This window comes from Trematomus bernacchii, unplaced genomic scaffold (assembly GCF_902827165.1).
Source record: "Trematomus bernacchii unplaced genomic scaffold, fTreBer1.1, whole genome shotgun sequence".
Taxonomy (NCBI): Eukaryota; Metazoa; Chordata; class Actinopteri; order Perciformes; family Nototheniidae; genus Trematomus; species Trematomus bernacchii.
In genome coordinates, this window is record NW_022987771.1 from 477452 (window position 1) to 501188 (window position 23737).

The 23737-nt window shown below is 38.7% G+C and overlaps 1 protein-coding gene across 1 annotated transcript; it reads right to left on the bottom strand.

Moving 5' to 3' along the window:
• Positions 1 to 1385: 1385 nt before the first annotated feature.
• On the bottom strand, positions 1386 to 23393 carry si:ch211-225b11.1 (uncharacterized protein LOC561694 homolog). The gene is made up of 13 exons (XM_034148802.1): positions 22869 to 23393; positions 17629 to 17763; positions 13480 to 13690; positions 12388 to 12520; positions 11600 to 11734; positions 9955 to 10058; positions 8501 to 8625; positions 6424 to 6536; positions 5503 to 5643; positions 5289 to 5388; positions 5020 to 5120; positions 4763 to 4930; positions 1386 to 4229 (listed from the first exon to the last, which is right to left on the bottom strand). The coding sequence occupies exons 1-13, from the start codon at positions 23083 to 23085 to the stop codon at positions 4116 to 4118; spliced, it is 1797 nt and encodes a 598-aa protein (XP_034004693.1). The 5' UTR covers positions 23086 to 23393; the 3' UTR covers positions 1386 to 4115.
• Positions 23394 to 23737: the final 344 nt, after the last annotated feature.

Consider the following 23737-nt stretch of genomic DNA (forward strand, 5'->3'; position numbering starts at 1 on the left):
CTTGTATTGTATTTGACCAGTAGCAGTATGTTATCGACCTTGATCTGTGCTCGTTAATCTGCTTTACACCAACATTCACACAGATAGACAGAAACACACACACATACACAAATACCATCTTCCTTTTACACAGCAAGGAAGTATCAAAATAAGAGTGTGGAGTAACAGAGGAACCCTAGAGGAGGGAAAAGAAAAAAAAGTTGTCACAAGGGAGTGAAGCGTTGCCCCTTGAAGTTCAATAACAGACAGTAACCCAGTTTTGGCTCTTTTTTTTAAGCACAGTTGTTTTGTGGAGCAGCGAGGATGAGTGGATTTCCTGCACAATTTATTTCTACTCAAGAAAAGTCAGCCTGAAACAGCTCCGACAGCAGCCACTGGTTAAACTCTCTACCTGGCACAGATTAACGTCTTCACACCCCTCATAGAGGAGATAGACAGTGACCTATCTCCCCCTTCATTGCCCATTCAGACTCAAAAACACCACCCCTCTGCCACATATAAACGTTGATTTACTGCCCCTTGAGCTGCACTGTCTGTGGCAATTGATCAACCAGCGTTCCCAGTGCTAATTTAGTGCCCATGATCCGCTGTCATGAGGGAGCAGGGAGGAGGTATTGATTAACACACAGTTGTGCTAAGGGCGCTGCTGCAGCACCACTCCATGACAAGAGGTCTGATTAACTTCCCCGGCCCTTAGAGCACCGCATTCACATTTATCCTGGCTCTGCTCTGGTTTACATTCCTAGTGGCTCTGCAGCTCAGTGCACTGACCACACTGAGACCGTAGATAGGGCCCAGTGCGGTCATCCGTTCTGAAAATATATGAACTGGTGGTGCTGGTAGGCAGTTTAAATGAAACCATTAACCCAAATCAATAAAACCCCCTTAGTGCATAGAAATGTCTTACTGTACGATTTCCAACAGGATTTATTAAAATCCAATACATACAATACAACAACAGCAGCACATCCAAATGTAGTAATAAGTGTTTTTTTCTAACATTCACTCAGGTAAGAACACACGGCGAAATGTTATTCAGTCATTCTGAAATGTTGTATTCAATGTTGCATGCATTACAATGGAAATACAAATCACAATCAAACCACTAGAACAGCATTAACAAAGCAAGAAAGCAGGGCTGGAGAGTTGCTGTAAACATGCCTTTACACATGTGTGTGTGCTGCTTAAATGATCCCTATGATGAAATATGTTGTCACCATTTAAAGCTGTACAAAGAATCATCAAATCATTTATTTAAGATGTACACAATGTGACACAAGAGCAGAATAGATTTGTGTTGGTGTTGTTTTTGCTGTTCTACTGCCACCTAGTGACTGTGTGGGGTGATGCAGGTGACGCTGATATTTAGATATTAACACACCAGAGAAAGAAATAAGGCTTTTTATTGAACAAAATGTGAAGACACCATAAATCAGTGGAGCAACAACATACTAGAAATGAGATAACAAAAATTGTAAGAGAAATTAAACATATTTACTTGGAAAAACATTGGATTTTGGCAGAGATTTGTAGGATTTTGTTCAACAAACGTAAACATGAGAAAACAAACAATCCCACCTTACAAATATAGTTTTATTGCATAAAGTCTGATTAGCATGCTCACTGTTACATTGTGTGAGAACTTAAACATATACACGTAACATATTAGCAAAACTGCCACAGATGACCTCACTGATGGAGAGGATCAGTGAGGTCAGCAGGTGTGATTTTTGGTTGAAAAACCAACATTGTTAGCACATCACAAACGAAGGAACCCCCCCCCCCCCCTTTTTCGAAATTACCCACAACCACAGTATTTTCTTAACAAGATCCAAACACTCTACTCTACATCTCATACAGCTTACAACAGCAGCAGAATGTACATGCAACATCCTAAATACAGCAGAATGTACATGAAACATCCTAAATACAGGTTTTGGTTTGTGTATTCAATATAGAACATCTAAACACAACATTTCTTTCATTAAAGGCACTTAACATTAAATTCCAAGATGCTTCTCTTGTAACATTTCCCAAACCGTATTAAGCCTCAGATTTCTTAATTTCTACATGTTAGTTTCTTGCACAAATGTTAAAACAAATACATGTTGAGATGAAATATAACATTCGGCCCTCCGGATGAGGCTCTGTTTGATAAGCTACCTATTAAGACAGGAAAGGCCAAGAGCACAATGTAGGGCTCAACACTTTAGACAATCTCTTCTGGTTATTTCCAGTTGAGATAGGTCATCTACATTATACATTACCCAAAGCTTGCCCTTCCAACACTGACTAAACCCTTTTTAATCATTTGAACTGGCACAAACTGCATTTAAACTCTTCCTAGACAAAGAGAGAGGAGGTCAATCATTTAAAAAAAAAAAAAAAAGTTAATGCTTGAGGTGAAAAAAATGATATTACTAATGAGCTGTTTGTCTTCCATCTCTGTCAGTGAATACCAGCAGCTTCTGGGCCGATACCATCTGGAAACCTGAATGGAAAGTATCCAGACACGCTTCCTAAAGATTATCTACCCACATCAGCCCAATTCAGCTTTGTGAAAGCAGATCAAAGGCACCACTTTTAATCTCTAAAACTCTTGTGAGTTGCCTGCTACATGATACTTAAAAAAATGTCACACGCATGGCTGAAAAATACCGTTAACCCATTTATCAATCTGTAGACAAAATCCCAGGACAGATTCACTGTCCTTTGAGCTCAGTACCCATCAGTATAACATTAACCTGCTGAGTCTCCCTGAAGATTTACAGCAAACCGCATTACAAAAAGATAATACGAGTGCATTTGAGAGAAATTGCTATTTGTCTGGTTCTGTTTATGCTTTTGGTTTTTATTTAAACTGTGAGTTTCAATTTTTGTGAATGGAGTTTAGGCACTTAGGCAATTAAAATACCTCGGCAAGGCAAGGCAAGTTTATTTATATAGCACCTTTCAACACAAGGCAATTCAAAATGCTTTACAAAAATGAACGACACCTTGACATCTTGACACCTTGACATCTTGACATCTTGACAAGTGTCTTTATCTCCATCCCTTCAGGCTGGGACGCTATCTGTGTTCTAATTCAGGCTGGACAGGCCCGACAACCTGCTGCTGAAATGATAATGAAATGAAATGTCTTTGGTTGGAACTCTGGCTGGAGTTCTAACTAAAGACATTCTTAAAGTTAAAATGTTTTCGAGCATGTACCAGCAGCTGGAACATGATGTAAATGTAGACACGGACACAACACGGACCACCTTTACACCTTGTTAAAGGGTAACAGTCCGTATACCCATTTACCTTTGCCTGTTATGTCTTGGGAATAACAACACACGTTCAGCTGCCAACAGTGGAGAAGTTATGTCTAACTTTTATATTCAACAACATTGTTTTTGTATCGACTACTTCAGGTGCTGACCACCAAAACCAGAATACCTAGCCAATGCTCAACTTTCTCAACTTTGTAAGCAGATGAAGATTGTCTGAACCCTACATTTAACAACATAACAGCACGATGTGTTATGGATTTAAAGACCACAAACATAACATGTAGGCCAAATAAGGCTTTATTTCCCAGCTTAATTTCGAGAACACCTTCAAACAGGACTCTTTAGAAAGTGAAAAAGCCTCTAAATGCCTCTATCATTGATACCTAATAGACTCTTATTTACACATTGCTAGATAAAACATCACCACAACACAAACATACACTGGGCATTTTTTTTTTGGGAGGGGGATGAAATAATAATTTAAGTGGCTATATTTGGTTGGAATGAACCCCTGTATAATCTTTACAGGGCAAACAATCACTCATACCTAAATCAAATAAATTATTCTTTACTTGGTGTACAACATATCCAATCTCTTTAAAATCTATTTTCGTTCTCCCATCTGTAAAAAGGTACAAAGGAGGCTCTTTGTGCTTGTCAACGGCAGCTACAAATGTGCAAAAGGTACAGTAAAGTATCGGTCTTTTGGTAAAACAAATATGATTACATTGTAATGTTATGATATACAAAAAGATTGTGTATGACAGTGTAAATATGCCATCACCAGAAGCCCTAACACAGAGTTTGTTTTGTATATACGCACAGATACGGTTGTATTCCTTGTCATGCCACTGAAGTCATCAAGTTTTCAGACGCCGGGTTGTCTATGTTCTGTTTTTCCGGCAGGGCATAGTCAGCATCCAGGTCTAGTGTGGGAATCATAGCTGTTTTAACTCTCTGAGGGTGAGAGAAAGCACTGTGTTAGAAACCTTTCAGAAAATGTTTTTAAGTACAAACGGAACAAAACAGTTTTTCTTATTTCTTGTTTTCCCCAGCACAAAAAAACACACTGATATCTCCCGTTTGTTAGCCCCTGTTGTGACTGTATGAATCGCAATGTTTGTCTGTCGATCCACCACTTTGTTGGGGTCTTAATCTTATCAACCACTGGATAGATTGTAAAATATAAATATAAATATAAATATATGGTACAAACATGTGCTCAGGATGAATTGTTGTCATCACATTATTTAACGACACATTCCTTTGCATCTATGACATTCACATCCGCTACATTTTTTTGTTTTGTGTCACTTAACAGATGCTGAGATGGTTAAGCTTCATACTTAAATCCACAGCACGCTAGCATTGTACATGAAGTTAGGCACTGCTGTGGGCCTTCAGTCGAGCTTAACCTCACAGGCACAGGAGCCTTTAAAGAGCTCAACATAAGCTTCCTTCATTTGTCTAATAATGACTCTTTCACTTACCTGAAGAAATGAGCCTTTGTTGCTGGAGATCTCATGAATGGCTCCAAGTGGGATCCACACAATGGAGACCAGAGAGACCCCCCAGCCCACCCCTTCAGCCCACTTTGGGTAGGTGTAAGTCTCATAGTGAGCAGGAGTGTACTGGACAATGCTGGAGATCAGTATACACTATGAAGGGAAAAGGACAGTCTTAACAAATGTATTAAATAACCATCATTAATAATATTATTGCACAGATCATCTTCTTTAACCCTCACCAGCACCAATACCGGGCAGAGCAGCCCCCAGCAGACACGAAAGTAGATGTTTGCAGTTTTTCCCAGCATCCTCGTGATCATCAAGCAGATACGTGGGACACCTGATGGGAGAGGCTGATTAAACACTTGAGAGAAAACCACTAATTCAGATTTCTTCCTGTTGTGAATATATGTAAGAATTCAGTTGAATAAATATCCAGCAACAGCAGATTCTGGTGGCTTGGGGAAAAAAAAAGGCGTCTGGGTTTGACCAAATAACGCAATCTTACCAAAGATCCAGCAGACAGCGACAACTTCGAAGAAAGCCAAGAACATGAGGGAGACCACGGCCGTGTAGTGGTCCATCAGCTGAAACACGTAGATACCTCCCTGTGCAGGTAGGACAAGAGGAAGAGGAAGACAAACATGACCAAACCATACCACGACTAGGCTACTACACATCCTCAGATATGTTTCTCTGAGAAGTAAAAGAGTTTACGGTACCTTGGTCACATGAGGAATCCCCAGGGCGAAGCCAACGATGCACACAGCCAGGGTCAGCAGCTCTTCTCTCTTTATGAAACGCAGAACTTGGGGGCCAAACTCATCTTTTATGAACGTGACGGCTACCTCAGCTGTGGCGAACTGTGGCACACAAAAAAAAGCACAAACTGCGTTTTAAAATAGTAATGAAAATGACTGTGTCAAAAGTGGTTTCCTCTTGATTTGTTTTGGCTTTAATTCATTCTAGCACTTATTTTTAGGATGCAATTATGAGTCTGTGCAAATACCTGTGTAACCACAAAAGAGATTAGTGCGAGAAAGGAATACAAATAATTGTTTAGCATATAAGGGCGAGAAGAAAAAGATATCAATCACCTAAAGATTGCAGATTATACTTGAACCAATAGGTAGATTGACCATTTGAAATACAAAATAAAGGTTAAGTTAAATACTCGTAAATACGGGAGGCTGTGGCTAAGTGGATAGTGTGCTGAACTTTAAATCACGGGATAGCAAGTTTGAGTCCCACTGCAGTCAGCATGTCGTTGTGTCCATGGGCAACGAATGGACCCCCCAAATTGCTCCTGTGGGGATTGTCCACAGTACTGAATGTATGTTAGTCGCTTTGGATAAAAGCGTCTAACAAATGACATGTAATGTAATACACCTTCAAATTGTAAGTGATTATTGTTTTCCATGTCAATGGCCAAAAGGTGGACACAGTTGGGTTAACAGGCAGAGAGAAATAGTCAACCTGAATGTGCACAGTTGTAGAAACCGGGGATACATCTTTTGTCATTTTTATGAAGACATGAGTTAAGTAACGTAAAACCGTTTTGCGCCATTTCCCCATATCTGCCTGCTTCCTTAAAAACTAAAGTCGAGCCGCTGTGTTTATATGAGTGTGTGAGAGATGCTCACCTGGCTGTCCAGGCCCAGACACAGCAACATGAAGAAGAAGAGAGGAGCCCACAGCTGATGGACGGGCATCGTGGAGAGGACTTCAGGGTACACAACAAACACCAAGCCAGGACCTGAGACATCACAAAGTACAGAAGTTGTTAGTAAGCCTAGATGCACATTTAAACAAATATACCCAAATTCAGCTAGGTTCATGAACCTGTGGTTAAACTTAAAAACTCAGCTATTTTCCAGTTACTGGTTGAAAGGCTACTGTGATGTTGTAAGACTAGTTCATTCAGACTCTGCGCCCGACATGAGGAGTTAAAGAGCACCTTGGTGTACTATTTAATTGAAGGACAAGACCAAACAATACTTTTTTTTTACACGCTATGGTTATAAAAAATTAATGATGGTGTGAGTTATGGCTACTAAAGGAAGACAGAGTGCATAACCCTGTTTGACTTGTATAGCACGTTGTACATTTAAATAGGATGCGATGTCAGTGTTGTATCGTGATTGGAGGTTAAAATCCTTTACATGCATTGAAGAAGGTCCTAAACTCAAACACTAAAAGGATTTAGAGGCATTGCTTTTCTTAGGGGGAGGAATACAGAACATGCATTGATTGGCCCACCCTGTCTACACACACAAATGATATACTTTTAAGATTACTCTTTTGAAGAAATGTAACCGATGATCAGCAAAACATATTTACAGGAAGATCAGATCAGGTAGTCATTCAAGAGAGCAGTTTTACATTGTTTTGATGACCTCAGGCCCCGACTAAACCCCTCTGATGTTATCTGAAGACTCGGTTATTGAAGCAAAACAACCTCCCATTTTAGTCAGGGAGTTGTTTTAGTCAGTATGGGAAGGGGAGTCTAGTTTTACAGGTATTGTAAGAGTGAAATAAACAAGAAAGATAATTAAATATCCTTACTTTTAGTCACTATTCTGGGTCAATCTCAATAACATTGGGTATAGAATTCCCAAAATGCAGCCTTAACATGTATTCATTACACACATCAAGTTTCTATTGCAGTATTTGCCATAATTGCATTATAGGAGTTGTTTTTATTAAATACAGTATACAACAGCCTGAGAAGTACTAGACGGAAGATGTGTAAAATAAGCTCCATAAGTAAAATCTGTAGAATACTGCTTTAAGAAATTGTAAACTTCCACTAATGGCGCATTTCCACTACAGCACGGAGCGCGGTTTGAGCGTGCCGTGCCGTACCGGCCCTATTTTGGTTGCGTTTCCACTAGGCGTAGTTCCGGCTACACAGTTTTCTGGCTCTCCAAAATCGAGGTTCTTTCCAGGCCAACAACCGGGCTGAGTATGCTACAACTACAACAAATACTACAACAAAATGAACATATTTTACCGTGATTTAATTGTAATACACGTTTCAAAATGATGCCGAAGTAACAACATAATGACACCGGTTAGTAAAAACCATGAATTAATGCTTTGACAAGTCTGCAGACAGACGGCAGGCGAAAAACCTTTTAAAATGCGTGTTTTCTAAATGGAGATTGGCTAAGCTAACGCAGTATATGCTCCGACCGTCCACACTCACAACAACGGCCTATACAGACATAAATAAAGCAGCGACTGTACTCGCCATGACACAGACAGTCTGTGGTTTATACTTGTTTGTACAAACTTATGTGTACAAACTTTTGTCAACAGATATGAGGAGCTGTGAGCTTGAGTGAGACAGCTAACGGCTGATGTTGTTTTTCTGTGTTTCGCATTGAAGATGACGTCACGGCTCCGCCTACACTGCGTTACTATAGTTACTACCCCAGTTCCTAAACTGTAATGGAAACGCAGCATAAATGTCCCTGAATGACCTGCCTACTTTAAATATGCACAGCAGATGTGCATGTCTTGAAATCTGTGGCTTGTTTCTCCGTGAAAGGGAGAGCAGAAAAGATCCCAGGAGGATGAAAGGAAAACAGAGGCTGGGATATATTTGTGTGTCCCTATCTATTTCTGTTGCACTCTGACGTCTTAGTTACATTTAGTCCATGATAAAACAAAGATTTAAAACTGTGGTGCCATTTTCTTTACAGGCTTTATGCTTACCATCTGAAGCTATGTTGTCCACCGGGAGGTTATGTATATGAGCCATGTAGCCAATAGCTGAGAAGATCACAAACCCAGCCAGGATACTAGTGAAGAAGTTGGTAAACGATACAATCAAAGCATCCCTGGGAAAGAAGGAGGACAAAATAAATAATGTAAGCGTGGTCAACTTTATTCTTGTTAAATGTCATTTCAATCACTCAGTTTTATTGTAAATATGCTCTCCTTTTCCAAAACGTTGCTTACTGCCATCGGCTACCATGGTTAATTTCCCTGTCGCTCACTATCCTTCCCGCATGCTAAGTGTATTTAGTCAGTTTTCAGTCAGTCAAGTTGAAAAACACTACATTGTAATGAATGTCCCACATCTTTTATAATGTCTCAACACCTAACATTACATATTGTATGTCACTAAGTTCTTAAGTTGCTGCTCATCCTTATAAGCCATGGTTGTGCACTTACCTACATATTTGTCTTTATTTGTAGTATAGTACAACTAATGTGTGCTTTTCTTCTCAACATTTAATAAGTTAGTTTATTCTTTATTATTGCATGCCTTTTTTTTTTTACCTGCTATGACACTTTTTGTTGTAACACTGTACATTTCCCTGCTGTGGGACTAATAAAGGATTTCTGATTCTGATTTTGCCAGTTTCTCTGTGTACATATTGTCAAGCAGACAGCTCTTCTGGTGTTTCATTTGTTGTTTGTCTTCTGTACTTTCCTAGTTTCACCTCAATCTTGTCCTTGCCTGATGTTCAGTCTGAACTTGTCTGATCTTGCAATTGAGCCAGTCCAAATCCTCCAGTTTTAAGTCAGTACAGTTTACAGTAACTTAGAAACTCAGGAGGTTTTTGTTTTGGATTAACAAGCTCACTGTTTGGCAGGAAGTATTGTAAAAATCGAATTGTCTCAGCAGGTGTGTGTTTTTTTGTACATCCCACAGAGAAGCTTAAGCCTTCATATACTGTATAAAAACAATCTTCTTGTTTAAATGAGACTCAGTATAGTATAGCCTCATTTCCTGTCATACTTTCTCAATGTCTCTCTGGTGAACTTTGTGGCTTATAGTGAGTCTAGCAGACGGAGATCATTTTAGTTCTGCAGCATGGGAGGGAACTTTCTAAAAAGCAGCTGAAGGCCACTCAGTAACCAAAAATGAAGCTTCTTTCATAAACAATTTGTTCTTTGTTCCCCTGCTGCTGAGCGAACCGCTGGGAAGCAGCTCTCAGCTCACAGCATATTGTTGAGTTTATAGTGGGAGGTCCTGAAATTATTTGTGATAAGTGGTAAATATTTATTGCATGTATTTTCTGTTGTATCTTTGGAAGTGTGTGATTATTTCCTTATATGTACACTGCGAGCAGCAGTGTACACAAACAGTCAAAAATCTTCAGAGGGTATTCACAGTCAGAGACTCAGAACAGAACATGTTTTACAAACAGAGTGTTTACCTGAGGATGTTGTTGTTGAACTTGTTGTAACTAGCCATTGAAATCATGGAGCCAAATGCTATTCCGATGGAGTTGAACACCTGGGCCGCTGCATTTACCCAAACCTATGGTAAAGAGAAAGAGGAGCACGAGGATTAACTTCTGTGTAGTTTCATTTAATACTTTTAATAAAGTTTCTAGACAACAGTGTTTGAGGTGTTTCAAGAACAACTTGTGGTACCACTTTACAATAAGACTACCCTTATAAAGGATTCATAAAGGGTTTATAATTAGGTTATGAATTAGGTTGTAAACACTTTATAAATCATTAATAAGCTTTTATAAGACGTGAGATAAACTCACTTATATTGGCTACCTAGCTTACTTCGTCTTCTTCATCAGCCAGCATCCTTGGTATCTGTTGTTCACCGAGTTGATTCTCGCTAAGTAGCCAATATAAGGCTTAGTCATCTTGCCAAATAGTGAGCCTGTGTTGACATATGAAAACTATGTTTATAGTAGTATAGTATATAGTTTTCATACGGCAACATAGGCTCACTATTTGGCAAGATGACTAAGCCTTATATTGGCTACTTAGCGAGAATCAACTCAGTGAACAACAGATACCAAGGATGCTGGCTGATGAAGAAGACGAAGTTAGCTAGGTAGCCAATATAAGGCTTAGCAGTACAGATAAATGTGGGCTCACTATTTGGCAAGCAACCGGTCACAGTTGCCCTGTTTATCTCACGTCTTATAAAAGCTTATTAATGATTTATAAAGTGTTTCACAACCTAATTAATAAATGAATTACAAACTATTCGTAAACCCTTTATAAGGGTAGTCTTATTGTAAAGTGGTACCGATCTTTTTATATAAGTCTGATTGCATATTTAGTTAAAAGGAGGCGTGAGAGATCCAAGATTGGAAGTCATGCTTTAAATGTATGTGTGGTTGTATTATATTTTACAATCACAGAACTAAACCTAGTTCTCACCTCAGTAAGTATCAAGCATAATTGTTCATGTTGTTTTGTAAGGGACAAGAAAGAGCACGTTATTCTCTGGATCTAGTTTTGCTTTGCATAAAAGGTTATTCTGTCCCTGAAATCTTTAAAGCCAATTATTAATTTTCCAATAAATCCTGAGACATACTTAAGATGTTTATTGAGTTAATCTCTTCAACAAACTCTTCCCTCTCACACTTTCTGGCTCTGGAGGCTGTGGCTCAGTGGGATTGTGCGCTGAATTTAGTGCGCTGAACTTTAAATCACGGGATAGCAAGTTTGAGTCCCACTGCAGTCAGCATGTCGTTGTGTCCCTGGGCAAGACACTTCACCCCAAATTGCTCCTGTGGGGATTGCCCACAGTACTGAATGTATGTAAGTCGCTTTGGATAAAAGCGTCTAACAAGTGACATGTAATGTAATGTAATATAGATAAGCTTGAGGCTTGAGCAAACACAAGAAAAAAGCTTAATGGAATTCCATGAAATTCCTCATTCTCTGACATACACAGTAAAGGTAAATATATATTTGATCCAACAAAGAATTATAATTAATTTAATTTGAAAACCAAAAGTTGATTTCAACAATGTGATGCCAATGTGTAACCAAAGTCTTACAGTTCATATTACTTTTTTCACTCACTCATTAACAGAGTCTCACCTTCACTTCAAACAGTTTGTCCCAGACGGGTGTCACAAAGTAGAGGATGCCGTTCTTGGCTCCAGGGAGCTGCACATTGTTAATGAGCAGGGCAAACAAAATGAAGTACGGGAAAACAGCGGTGAAATACACGACCTGTGGGACACAAACAGAAAGAAGCAGACATTGATGGATGTGTTGGTTTGTGTTGTGTAGGCGGTGTTGCAACAGTTAGTTACTGAGGCTCTTTTACAAGACTCACAGTGACCAAAAAGCCCTTAAAATTCATTGTACTTGCTGAATTGTTTCCCCAGAGACCTCAACCACACATATTAAATCAGATTCTGATGGCATCTAGAAGAATACATGACATTCAGATGGTTTTCCTCACAGGATTAGCAGAAGCCCACACACGTCGCAGCCTTTTGTTTTAAAGGTTAACACAACTTTGAGCTTTGTGACAGGGAATACAGCTCAACCTCTCACCAGCTGACTCACTACTAACCACGCCACGTGTGAAACAGACAACTGTGTGATCCCACATACACACTCCAACACAGTTAAATACTTTTTAGACAAATAATGACTAAGCGTATGGACAATAGACGATAAACTATATCCCTGTAATCAGCATGAAAATGAACACTTTTCCTATAAACCTCATTATCTATGCCTCAAAATTGCTGAATTATAAGCATACATTGTGATAAAATATCAGAAGGACAGAAAATTATCAAACAATTACAAATACATTGACACAGGCACAACATTAGGAATAATTACCAATGTGCATAAGTAAATGTTCTGACCTTGCCTGTCGATTTGACTCCTTTAAATATGCACAAATACACAATGACCCAGGAAAAAATGAGATAGCCAAAGAGCTCCCAGCGCACGCCGCCACTTTCTTCAATGCCATTCGTTTTCTGCAGAAGTCTGCGACTGGAAGAAAAAGACAAGAATAATGGATAAATGTGAAAATACAAATAGAAAGTCATTCCCATATTGTATCCTAGAAGCCCCTGAAAACATCAATCTAAAGAAAAGTTAAACTATAGTTCAAGTTATGAAACCGTAACCCTTCATCAGGACTTAAGTGGCATAAAACCCAAAAACTATCAATGAAATGTTGTTGCTAAATCCTGATTGGTGTAGAAACGTTAGCAATGTTTTTCCATCTAAGCACCACAAACTATACACCAGTGAAGAGCACAGACAAAAACAACTCCTATTGCTCAACAGTAATACTATATTTAACAATATATTCAACTTTTGAAAGAACATCCATAACATTCATCTGGCTGCAACTTACAAATGATGTATCTAATATATCATATTCCAATTGTATATAGACTCTTATTGCAATATTTCACAATTTGTTTTGTATTTACTTGCACTATTTTTTCTGTTTTATTGTGTTGCACTGTTGGAGGAGCCTGGGACCTAAGATTTTCTTCGACATAACTACACTGTAGCTATGTACATATGACAAATAAAAGCCTTGAACCTTGAACCTTGAATGATGTCCTCTATGAATATAGTGAATTTATTAAAATGTCTGTAATAAGTAATCTCTGAGAAGCTTTTTTTCATATCCTTTTTGCTCAATTTCTATTTCTATTATTACTCTAATTACTTTGCTGTTTGTACTTTTTAAAATAGATATTTCTCTGTATTGTTGTCAACCATTTTAAATGAATTCAGTCATTATGTGGTCAGCCTGTGTGTTTGTCTTTGGACATATGGACGGGTTTCCTTGTTTTATTCATGATTGACAACCAATAAAACGTTTTTTAGGGGCCCTCTATGAAAAACATCTAGAAACGGCTATTTCCTCCAGTGCATGTTAAAAAACAGCTTGTTAATATAATAATATATATTAAATAAGGTATATTTCTCACTCGAAGAACTGCTGGCTGGCAGACTGCAGGTGGCTGGTGTTGCCGAGGAAACCACTGGAACAGTTTTCGACAACGTTCCAGGTGTTGTTGCAGGAAGTCCAGGGCAGCGTCGCCTCGAACGAGTTGAAGAAATAAAACAGTGCCCAGCTCATGAGCACATTGTAGTAGGTGCAGAACACAAAGGAAATGACAACTGTGGCCAGACCAACACCTGCAGAGTGACACGTATGGAGGGGACACAAAGTGAGACACGACTCGGCAGAAATAAGAACAGATGTGGGGGAACATGTGTACACTTTACTTCCTAAAACTGCTATGCAATCTCTGCCATAGGGTCAATCATTTGGGTCAAGGGTTAAAGTTTTGGGTGCAGTCTACATCTCACATAAGGATTGACAACAGAAAAAGGCATGTAGGCTACTGCGGGTTTATCTCTGGTTATGATGGCAAAGATGGAGTCAAGCAAACTCGAATAAAAGGGATTCCTGGAGCCATGGATTAGAAATTCCCTGGTGTGATTCTACCCTGTGAGTATAACAGGCTCTTGATCAAATGGGTAAAAGTGGGATCAAAGTCCTGCAACAGATGTAAATTATTCAGTCTTTTAACACCTGTGGTTCTGAGCTGTGTGTCAGATTTCAGTTTGCTCTGTGTCTGTTGTGTCTCTTTCAGAGCAATGACTCAGCTAAAGAGCAGAAATGTCAGTGGGCGGTGGACAGGTATAATTATCCTGAACCATTTTAAACACAGGAAAGGCATTGATTATCCTGTATAGGTCACTTTTTGATGTTTCTGTCAAACTTACATTTCTGGAAAAATAGCTATTTTTACGAAAACAACACTTTCTTTCTTGTATCAATAATTCTGATATTACTGATAGTAATCGCTGCGGATTAGTTTAGCTAAGACTCGAAAATGCCAGGTTTGTTGTTTTTCCAAAGATCTTACTATGGGCACCTTTGAAATCTTGCTTATCTACATTTTTTATCTCCTGGTCCTAGTAAAGAGAAAGTTGCACAAACCCTCTGGCACAGGGAATGGTCATTTTTTTATTTCATGTTTAGGTTTGAGCCACTTGTCATTTCCCCTGCAGACTTCATGCTAAGTTTATCTGGCTGCTAGACGCGGCTTCAAATACACTTTGCTGGGGTACACTCTCATTTAACTCTCATCAAAAAACGCATTACATTTTTTTCAAACTAATGAACTATTATTACTGTATCATGTTATCATGACCTTCATTGTTATCTTTGTCATTTGGAACTGCTAGGGATTTTTCCCCTACTGATCTCAACACTGTCTAATGTTAAAATGTCTCTCTGTTTTCCAGCAGTATATAAAAACAATGGTTCTACAGGTTGTAGACTGGAATGCCATGCTCCACTGAATCCAGTGTCAATATTTAGTAAAATAGTAAGAGAGGCGGCTGAAAAACCACTCTGTGTCATCATAATGAAAGAACCAAAGGCAACCCCCTGAGCTCTGGGATCAGCTACATCCACTGGGCATGGTTCATGTTAAGCGCTCCTTCCTTTGTTATTGCCTGTTGCCTGTTGCCTATCTCACTTTAACATCCAGCTTTCATGGCTGACTGCTCCACTGGTACACCAGACACCCTCTACTGTAAGTGGTGAAGTCATTCAAAACTAAAATCAGTGTGCTGAACTCCAAAACAAGGCAGATATAAAAACAAATAGAGGTAATATGAAGGAGCTGTCCGAATATTACCCTGTCATTCCTCACACTAAATGCCCTCACTTAGTACTACCAAAGTTGAGTCAGGAAATGTAAACAACTTGTAATGCTGCGATCAGGCATACGGCAGTAAATAAGACATTTTTGCTGATTTGTGATAGATATTTCTGAGCATCTAAATCACGGATCACAGGTAAATCACAGCAAACTCCAGTGAGTTGCAAATGGAAATCAATTCAAAGAACATACAGGAAGAAAAAAACTACCTGCTTTTGGCCCCTGTTAAGCACAGAGCATTAACCAGGAAGAAATGAGCGATAAATCAAGTGAGGACCCAAACGTTTTGACCGGGTAGACAATCTCTGTCATTAAGGAGATAAGAAAACCATCGAGAAAAATTTGAGTTAGAACAAGATATACAGCATTTTCAATTTACACCCAAGTGTTGTTTGTTGATGGCTGGGCTCTTGTTTTATCTGCCCCTTCTCTCTGGGTCCACACATTTCACTTCATTCAAAAGTTTGATTTAAAATGTTGCCTATACAACCCGGCGTGAATGATTTAAAACTTTAGATAGTAACAACTCTTCATTCTGATGCACATGATTTGCCCAATTATCCGAATTTGTTTCAAAAACGTATTCAATGACTCACATTTCATTTTCATTCAGATGAATAAATGTTCATTCAATGCCAGAGGATGTACAATTACAATTTGATGATAAAGAAATAGACAGGGATTACAGCAGTGATTGAAATGTTCTCTAGACAAGTTCCCATCCATCAACATGTGAAAACAATTCATTTAACAGACAGAAAATATTATAAAATAATAGAAAGCACTCCAAAGATGTAGCACTGCCCTCTACACTGATCACTTATAAAAACAACTGTTTTTGTATAAAAGGTTAGTCCGGATTTGTATCCAGATCTGCGTTTAATATGAGATCAGTTTGGGATATATGTGCAAAGTACTTTCATTAGTATAGAATAAAAGTATGTCATAAAAATGTTTATTTAAAAGTTTCCTTCTTGACACGACCTAACTTTTCGTGAATGAAATCTGGTTTGTTTCTGAGATATCCAAACAAACAGACCCACATTACAGACCAAAGACATGACCTCATTGACAGACACAAACTATCACCTGCAGTTTCCAAACTACTCTCCTATGTGAAGTTGAATCGATATCAAACTACTGAAACAGCCCATCTTAGCATCAAATGTAATCTTTTACTGGCGACTGTTAAGTTTGGTTGTAACCTTTTTTCTTCAGGTGAGAATATGAGAAAGAACCCAGGTGTGCCCAGGATAACGAAACAGAAATCCACCCACTACTATGAACACGAAGTCAATTGTCATTTTATGTAATGTATGCTCTGCCAGACACACCTATGTTAAACTATTTAAGTGACTATTTAATCCCTCCTGAACTGAAAAGAAGGGCTTTAAGACTGTGGAAGTTGGAGGATTATCGTGCTGAGATCGTTTTTTCTTTTCTGAACAGGCATCGTCATCACTTGAATATAAAGGGGTGTTTGCAAACTTAAAAGTGAACAAGAATCCATTACACTTCTCTAAACTTTGATCCAAAGTAGATAAAGACAACTGCTGTGTGTTCACTTGTTGGACCAGTTAACCACCTAAAAGAACACTGTGATAAGCTGTTTGTATTGTGTGTTGCATTTCATTATCAAGCTATCATGACCTGGGTTGCATATAGATAAACCACTACAGTATACTTTCTCTTCTTTTCATGTTTGTATTTGTCCTAACATGTTGTTTCTCAAACATATGTGTGAATGAAACACACCTATTCTGCCCAGGCTTAGTGCAAATATGCTAGCTTCTTATAACATGATGTGGAGTTGATAGGATCAAATTGTAATGCCATTTATAAATCAGATGCTATGTTCTTTCTATGAATAATCTAATTTAGAAACGTGATGCTCTTTGTCGAAATTAATTAATTAATTGATCAACAGGGATTTCTAAGACCTCTGGTTGATAATACATTTGTTGGGCTTTCATTTGCTTAACAATAGGTTGCAGTAAAATAAATTGCATACCAACTTAAATCGTATATCACTATTCAATGTATGCAGATAATGAAAAACAATGAACAATCATTCCCTTAAATTGTTTTTCCAATTATTGTTTTTCCTCTGGCCACAGTATTCTAACTTTTTACTTCTACTTTAAGTATTTATTTGCCTAAAAAAGTGGCTGATATTATCTGAGTACACGGAGGTTTTATGAAGGTAAGAGAGGATACTTTTATTTAAAAGTCCAACACTGGGTACAAACAAATATGTAATGTATCTGTATTTGGTGAACACACTTTAATAGCAAAGTCTATTTGCAAGACTGTCCCCAAATATGTGAAACTGAAGGGAAACCATCTTATGTTCATCCCCTCACATGAGAGGAGCCTTTGGCCTGGAGAGTCACTCACCTTTCAACAAGGGGCAGATTCTGGCGAGAGCATGCACTGGCCCTAATCGAGTGTACTGCCCAATAGAAAACTCCATGAAGAGCAGAGGAAGGCCACACAGGAGCACCATGGTAAGATAAGGGAACAAGAAGGCACCTGAAAAAGAAAGGAAAACTATTTAAAGTATGTACGATTTGCATAATGCAAGACATGCTCTTAAATATGTGGTAGCTGACAGCTGCTGTGCCATTGTTTAGATGCAGCATTCTGTAAATCAGGTTTACACTGAGTTGAATACTGGTTTAAACAAAAAAAACATTCAGTGACAAGTTTCTGCTTAACAAATGATTCTTTAAAGATGTAAATATTTAATCATGAAAAACACATCCCTAGTTGTTTCTCCTGAGGTAGAATACTAACACATATATGTAAATAAACATACAGTTATCAAATATGTAGTGTGTTCTTAATCAATTATTTGAAGATACATTTTTTTACCTCAGTTTTAAAAACGGACCTGTTTCATAAGTTCAAATATTTCCCACAGTCCAAAACAGGGCAGGAACTATTTTCTATCAAAAGGTGTGAACGTACATGTGAGATCTAACGCATACTTGCCACCCTGTGCAGAGTTACCTGGCCAGTAAATTATTGGGACCACTACCGCCCTCTAAACAAAGTTGTTTTTCTATACAGAATGGATGAAAGGCTGGTTGGATGACAAATGACTTAAAGGGCCCATGTCATGGCCATTTCCACTGATCATAATTACATTGTTGAGGTATACTAAAATAGATTTATACTGTGCAATTTTCCAAACTCACATTGGTTTCGCATACAGCATCTCTGTCAAGCATGTGTATTCAGCAGTACTTTCTCCACTAAACGACTCGTTGGAGCTCTTGCCCCCCCCTCCCTGTGAGCCTAGTGTGCTCCGATTGGTCAGCTCGGCCACTCGTTCTGATTAGTCAACCACCAGAGAGGCTGCGCCCATGTCAGTGCTTTTCCCGGCTGCTCTCAGCGTAACATCAGTCTTATCATGGCGTCGGTACAGCGGTATATTTTATATACATATATATTTTTAACTGTTGTTATAGAAGAGTGTGACGGCCCCAGGGCCTTTGTCTTACGATGGGGTGGAGCTGAAGAGGCTAATCAGCACGATCACGGACACCTCCGGACACGACGGCCCCAGTCTCTCTCCAAAGCGGCTGCAGGAAGACTAACTCTGCGATCCTCTCAACCACCTATCTCTGCATTTACCACAATAAATGTGCCGTGGTTTTGTAAACTCGTGTATGTCTCCTTGTCTTTCCGTTGTGGCCTACGAGCCACTCTCATAACAAAGAGTAAGTTATTTTTACCCGTTATAAACTACTACTGTTTGATGAGAAATCAAATCATGGTTTGCTATATATGAATTCAGGGAAGAAAGGATAGGCCTACTAAGTATTTCCATTAAACTTTATTTTTAGAAATGTACAAAATGAACATAAATATACATATATACACACGGTATATCATTCATTCCTCCTCCTCGCATCTTGCCTGCGCACAGTCGGTGCGGTGCCTTTTAGCACGAGGCCTCAGTAGTAGTCGAAGTCCCTTCCCCGTCATGGATTGTCCGCCAGGATCTGGCTGGACGAAATCAAATGCAAATCACAAAATATTAGAGAAACTTAGTTGTTTTAGATTCGTTAGTAGTAGTTGTGTAATGAACAGCTTGCCTGCTAATATGCTAACCTAGCTTTGTTTACCTTGGTAGCTAACACGATATGAACGTTAGCTTGGAGGAAAGGCAACTATAATGCAGTGTAATAAAACTACTATGAACAAAAGCTAGTGGTTCATATTAGGCTAGCAATAACGTGTTTATAATTGCAATCGTATACGGGTATTCTGCTACCATACAATGTAACTTGCATGAATACATTGTTTTGCGCTAGCATACAGCTAGCCTCGTTAGCTACATGCAGTATATGTACGGTCACAATGTACGGTAAATCACAGTACAGTATACTGTATGAGTATTCCGTGTGTGTGACTGCAGACATTCTCCTGCCATGACAAACATGTAAGGCCATCTGCTGACATTGTAGTTGATATATTTAAACGCTAGCAACGTAGCATCACAAAAATGTTTTTCCGACCAAAACTAGCTCTAGCTCCGTGTGTTAGATCGCTACGCCAGCTATAATGTAATTACGTTTCGCGACTGACCGGCAAATCACCTGGAGTATACTGTCAATAGGTATTTTGTGTGTGAATGCAGACATTCTCCTGCTATGAGATACATGTATGCAAGGCCATCTGCTGATATTAGAGTTGATATATGGAAACTCTAGCAACTTAGTTAGCACAGTTAGCACTGTGTCAATGGCTTAGCAGTCCAACACAGTTTACACATTTAAACAGTCTTGTTTGATAAATACACAAATAACAATGCAAACTTACAGGTTGTATACCCAGATCTTCCCCTGCTCCAAACGGTCCAAACAAGCTGTGCATATCCGGCCTCAAACTGGGCAATGTTTTGGAAGCTTTCGTCTGTGAAATGCCGGTTCTTCGAACCTCTGGAGGAGGAACACGCCGCTGCTGGTGTGGCCATAGCTCTTCGGGATTGGTCCATTTCGTTCCGGGTACCGCATGACATCAGGCGGTACCCGGAAGAATCAAATGGGCAGTGACGTATCTCCAACGAGGCGTTTTGGGGAGGTATTTTCTGTGTTAGAGTTTTACTCGCTACAGGGTGTACTTTGAGGGTTTTGACTCTGCACACCGTTTACATGCATAAAAACCTTCATAACACACAAGGGGACGGGTAATAACCGGAAAAGCATGACATGGGAGCTTTAAAACACAAATTCAATAAAGGATACGAATGATAAACAGATATGCTTCAATTGTATGCCTACTTTCGATATAAAGTGTGTTGGAGATACATTTGCTATCCATCACGGCCAATCCATCTTTCTGTTTAACTTGTTTAACCTGTTAAGCCCCAAAGACCCCGTCGGCGGGTCCTTTTTTTTTCCACAAAATAAATTAAAAAATATATTTTCTTTTTTTTCTTTCTTTTTTTCTTTGGATGGAATGAATACCTATGGTGATAATTCAAAGTAATACACAATTGTTATAGTCTGGTACCTGAAAAAGGTCAAATGGCACTGATGGAACCAGATGTACCCAAATGTGCCCAAAGCTTATTCCGCCTGGACCTTTTTTTTGCTAAACCTCTCTAAAAAGGTCAAATTTTACTTGTTTTGCCTCAATCTTGATACAGGGTACTTATTATATGTTATAGTTTGGATTCCTAAAGCTTTTAGTCTACCATCCCATCATTCAAGGGTGGTTTTCACTATAAGTAATGTTTTTTCTTTAGGCGGAGGTAAGAATTTACCTTTTTTTGCTATGTTCCATCAGAATTTACTCTGACTGAGAAACATCTATATTGATTCTGACACTTCTACATCCAACTTACAGATGTAACCTTGCTTTGATAAAATAAATTATTCATATAACCCTTTTAGAAGTTAAATTGTAGTCATTTGTTTTGGGCATGTCATTTTCAAGCCTGAAACCTGAAAAACAGGCTTGGGGCTTAACAGTTTAAACCCTAATGACTGAGCTTGTCATGTAACTCATATGAATCACTCTGCATGTGACTGCTTGTGAGGAGTCTGTACATTTATACATACACAAAAAGCTATAACATTTTTTAGTCTGAATAATAAATAACATGATCTTTACAGGAGCATTTTAGACATTATTGGTACATCACAAAACATCATGATCAGTTACATTTGAATGCAAAGACAATGGTTTACTAACTTTCCCATATGTGTTCGTGTTAGTTGTATGTATGTCATCTGCAGGCTAACTCATCCCTAAAGTCCCCCAAACTAAAATGGGTGAGGCTGCTTTTATCCACTACGCTCCCAAACTCTGGAACACCCTACCACACATGTGTCAAACTCAAGGCCCGGGGGCCAAATCAGGCCCTTGGCGGATTTAATTTCGGCCCGCAGGATAATTTTTAATTACTATTAGATCTGGCCCGCCGGTATATTGCACGCACACCTTCACTCAATCCTGAGGATTTCCTCAGCTCAGAGCCTGACCCCAAACATTGATGAACTTGTACCCAAGATGAGATGCCAAGTATCCGGCTGGAACTAGCATCACAGAGCAGCACACTGAGTTTCAATGGATGTTTCCTTCTGCACTTTTTTTTTTGCGACAACGGGGCATGTTTGTTTGTTCTTTGAGGGAAATTGTTTTTTTGAAGCTGTTGTTGGCCTGTGGGAAAATGTAATCATAAGAAATGACTCCGGAAAAGCTGCAGATAGAGCCATAAGAAATGAATGCAACTGATTTTTCATTTATTTAATGCTTAATGTTGTTTGTATAGGCAATAATTTAAGCTTTGTAAATTCCAGGTTTAATATGTGCAATACGTTTATTTCAATAAGTTTTGCAATAAACATTGAACCAGTCCGGCCTTCGACTAGTACCCATTTTTTTTATTTTGGCCCACTGTGTATTTGAGTTTGACACCCCTGCCCTACCAGGAAACATCAGAGAGGCCAACTCAGTGCATGACATTTTTAAACGACAGCTAAAGACAAATCTTTTTAGATTAGCTTTTTATTAGCAACCCCCCACTTTAAATATTCTTTTAGTCTTTATTATTTACCTACTTTTATATTGTTTTATTTATTTTATAGGATTTAATCTTTTCATTTGTATTTCTGTTGTACCTATATGTTCACTTTGTTTTATGGGGTTTTATATTATATGTTATATGTTATATTGTTGCATCGACTCTGTTGTCTTGTGTCTTATCTGTCAGAGAGAAACCATTATTTATTTTATTTTATTTTATTTGTATTATAATACATTTTACCTCCTTGTGTCTATTAACCTGATACAATGTTATATTTTGCTGCATGCACCTTTTACAATTCTTAACAAATAATCTGAGGGGAATATCTTGTTTGTTTTTAACTTGTGATGTGTCATTTTGTAAAGCACTTTGAGCTGCACGTGTTGTATGAAAAGTGCTATATAAATAAAGTGTTATTATTATTATTAATTCACATTTCTTGTTTTGTGTCTCTAGTCTGCACCCACCCCTACGTTTGTTTTTAGGATTTGCAATACATCTGAAACCATCAGTCAGACCATCTTCCATGCTACACCCTTGACCCTTTAACCCTGTAAGACCCCCGGTTTTAATTTACAACATTAGACAGCCTCACCTCCGCCGCTCCGGTAGCACAGGTAGGGGAACCTCCAGATGTTGCCCAGACCCACCGCGTACCCCACGGACGCCAGGATGAACTCCATCCGGTTGCTCCATGTGGGTCTCTGCGCCTCTCCACTCTCCTTGCCAGTCACTTTGACATTTAAGGGCTTTAGAGCAAAATCTTTCTCATCAGAGCCGGGGGTCTTTAAATGTTCTGCACTGAGATCCATCGTGGCTAATTAGTGATGAGAGAAATAGTAGCGAATCACTGACTCTGTTAGACGGACATCCGAAAAATCGAGACAAATTGTTTCCGTTAAATAACCCAGGTGTCAAATTTCCCTAGGTAAAAAAATCTATGGTGGTCTATTCAGAACATGAGGTCTCTTAACGTATGGCTACTTAATAATGAGGCGTAATTTTCAATGAATGCCTAAAACATGCGCGAGAATAAGGGTAGCCTTAAACACAAAGACCGGCAACATGCACGTGTAAAGCCCACCACGTTTGTTCCTCATGCAGACTTGTCTTATGTGACATACTGTTAGTGCATAATATGTCTTTTTCCATCCTTGTTGCTCTGGCTACTGTTACTTAAACCGGTTTAAGGCACGCCTCTTTTCAAAATAAAAGCCTTGCTGCAAAAAGTAATGATGACAAATACAAACAACAACAAAAAGAAATAAAAACAACGTTTGGCTGCATAAATAATAATAATTATTATTATCCCAAACTGCATTTAGATTAATGGTTAAGTAAGTGACTAAACTAAAATTGTAACTAGGTCATTGACACGTATATTCTGTTATTAAAACAAAAAACAATGATGGTATTTTATGTTTATTTTGTTGTATGCTATGCCTTTATACAAGACTGAACAAG

Excerpts from the sequence above, each read along its gene's own strand:
- si:ch211-225b11.1 (XM_034148802.1), bottom strand. The coding sequence starts at position 23,085 with ATGGATCTCAGTGCAGAACATTTAAAGACCCCCGGCTCTGATGAGAAA. Across the intron at positions 5,121-5,288 it reads CGCTGTCTGCTGGATCTTTG|GTGTCCCACGTATCTGCTTG; the intron begins GTAAGATTGCGT and ends CTCTCCCATCAG. Across the intron at positions 4,931-5,019 it reads TCTGCCCGGTATTGGTGCTG|TGTATACTGATCTCCAGCAT; the intron begins GTGAGGGTTAAA and ends TTCCCTTCATAG.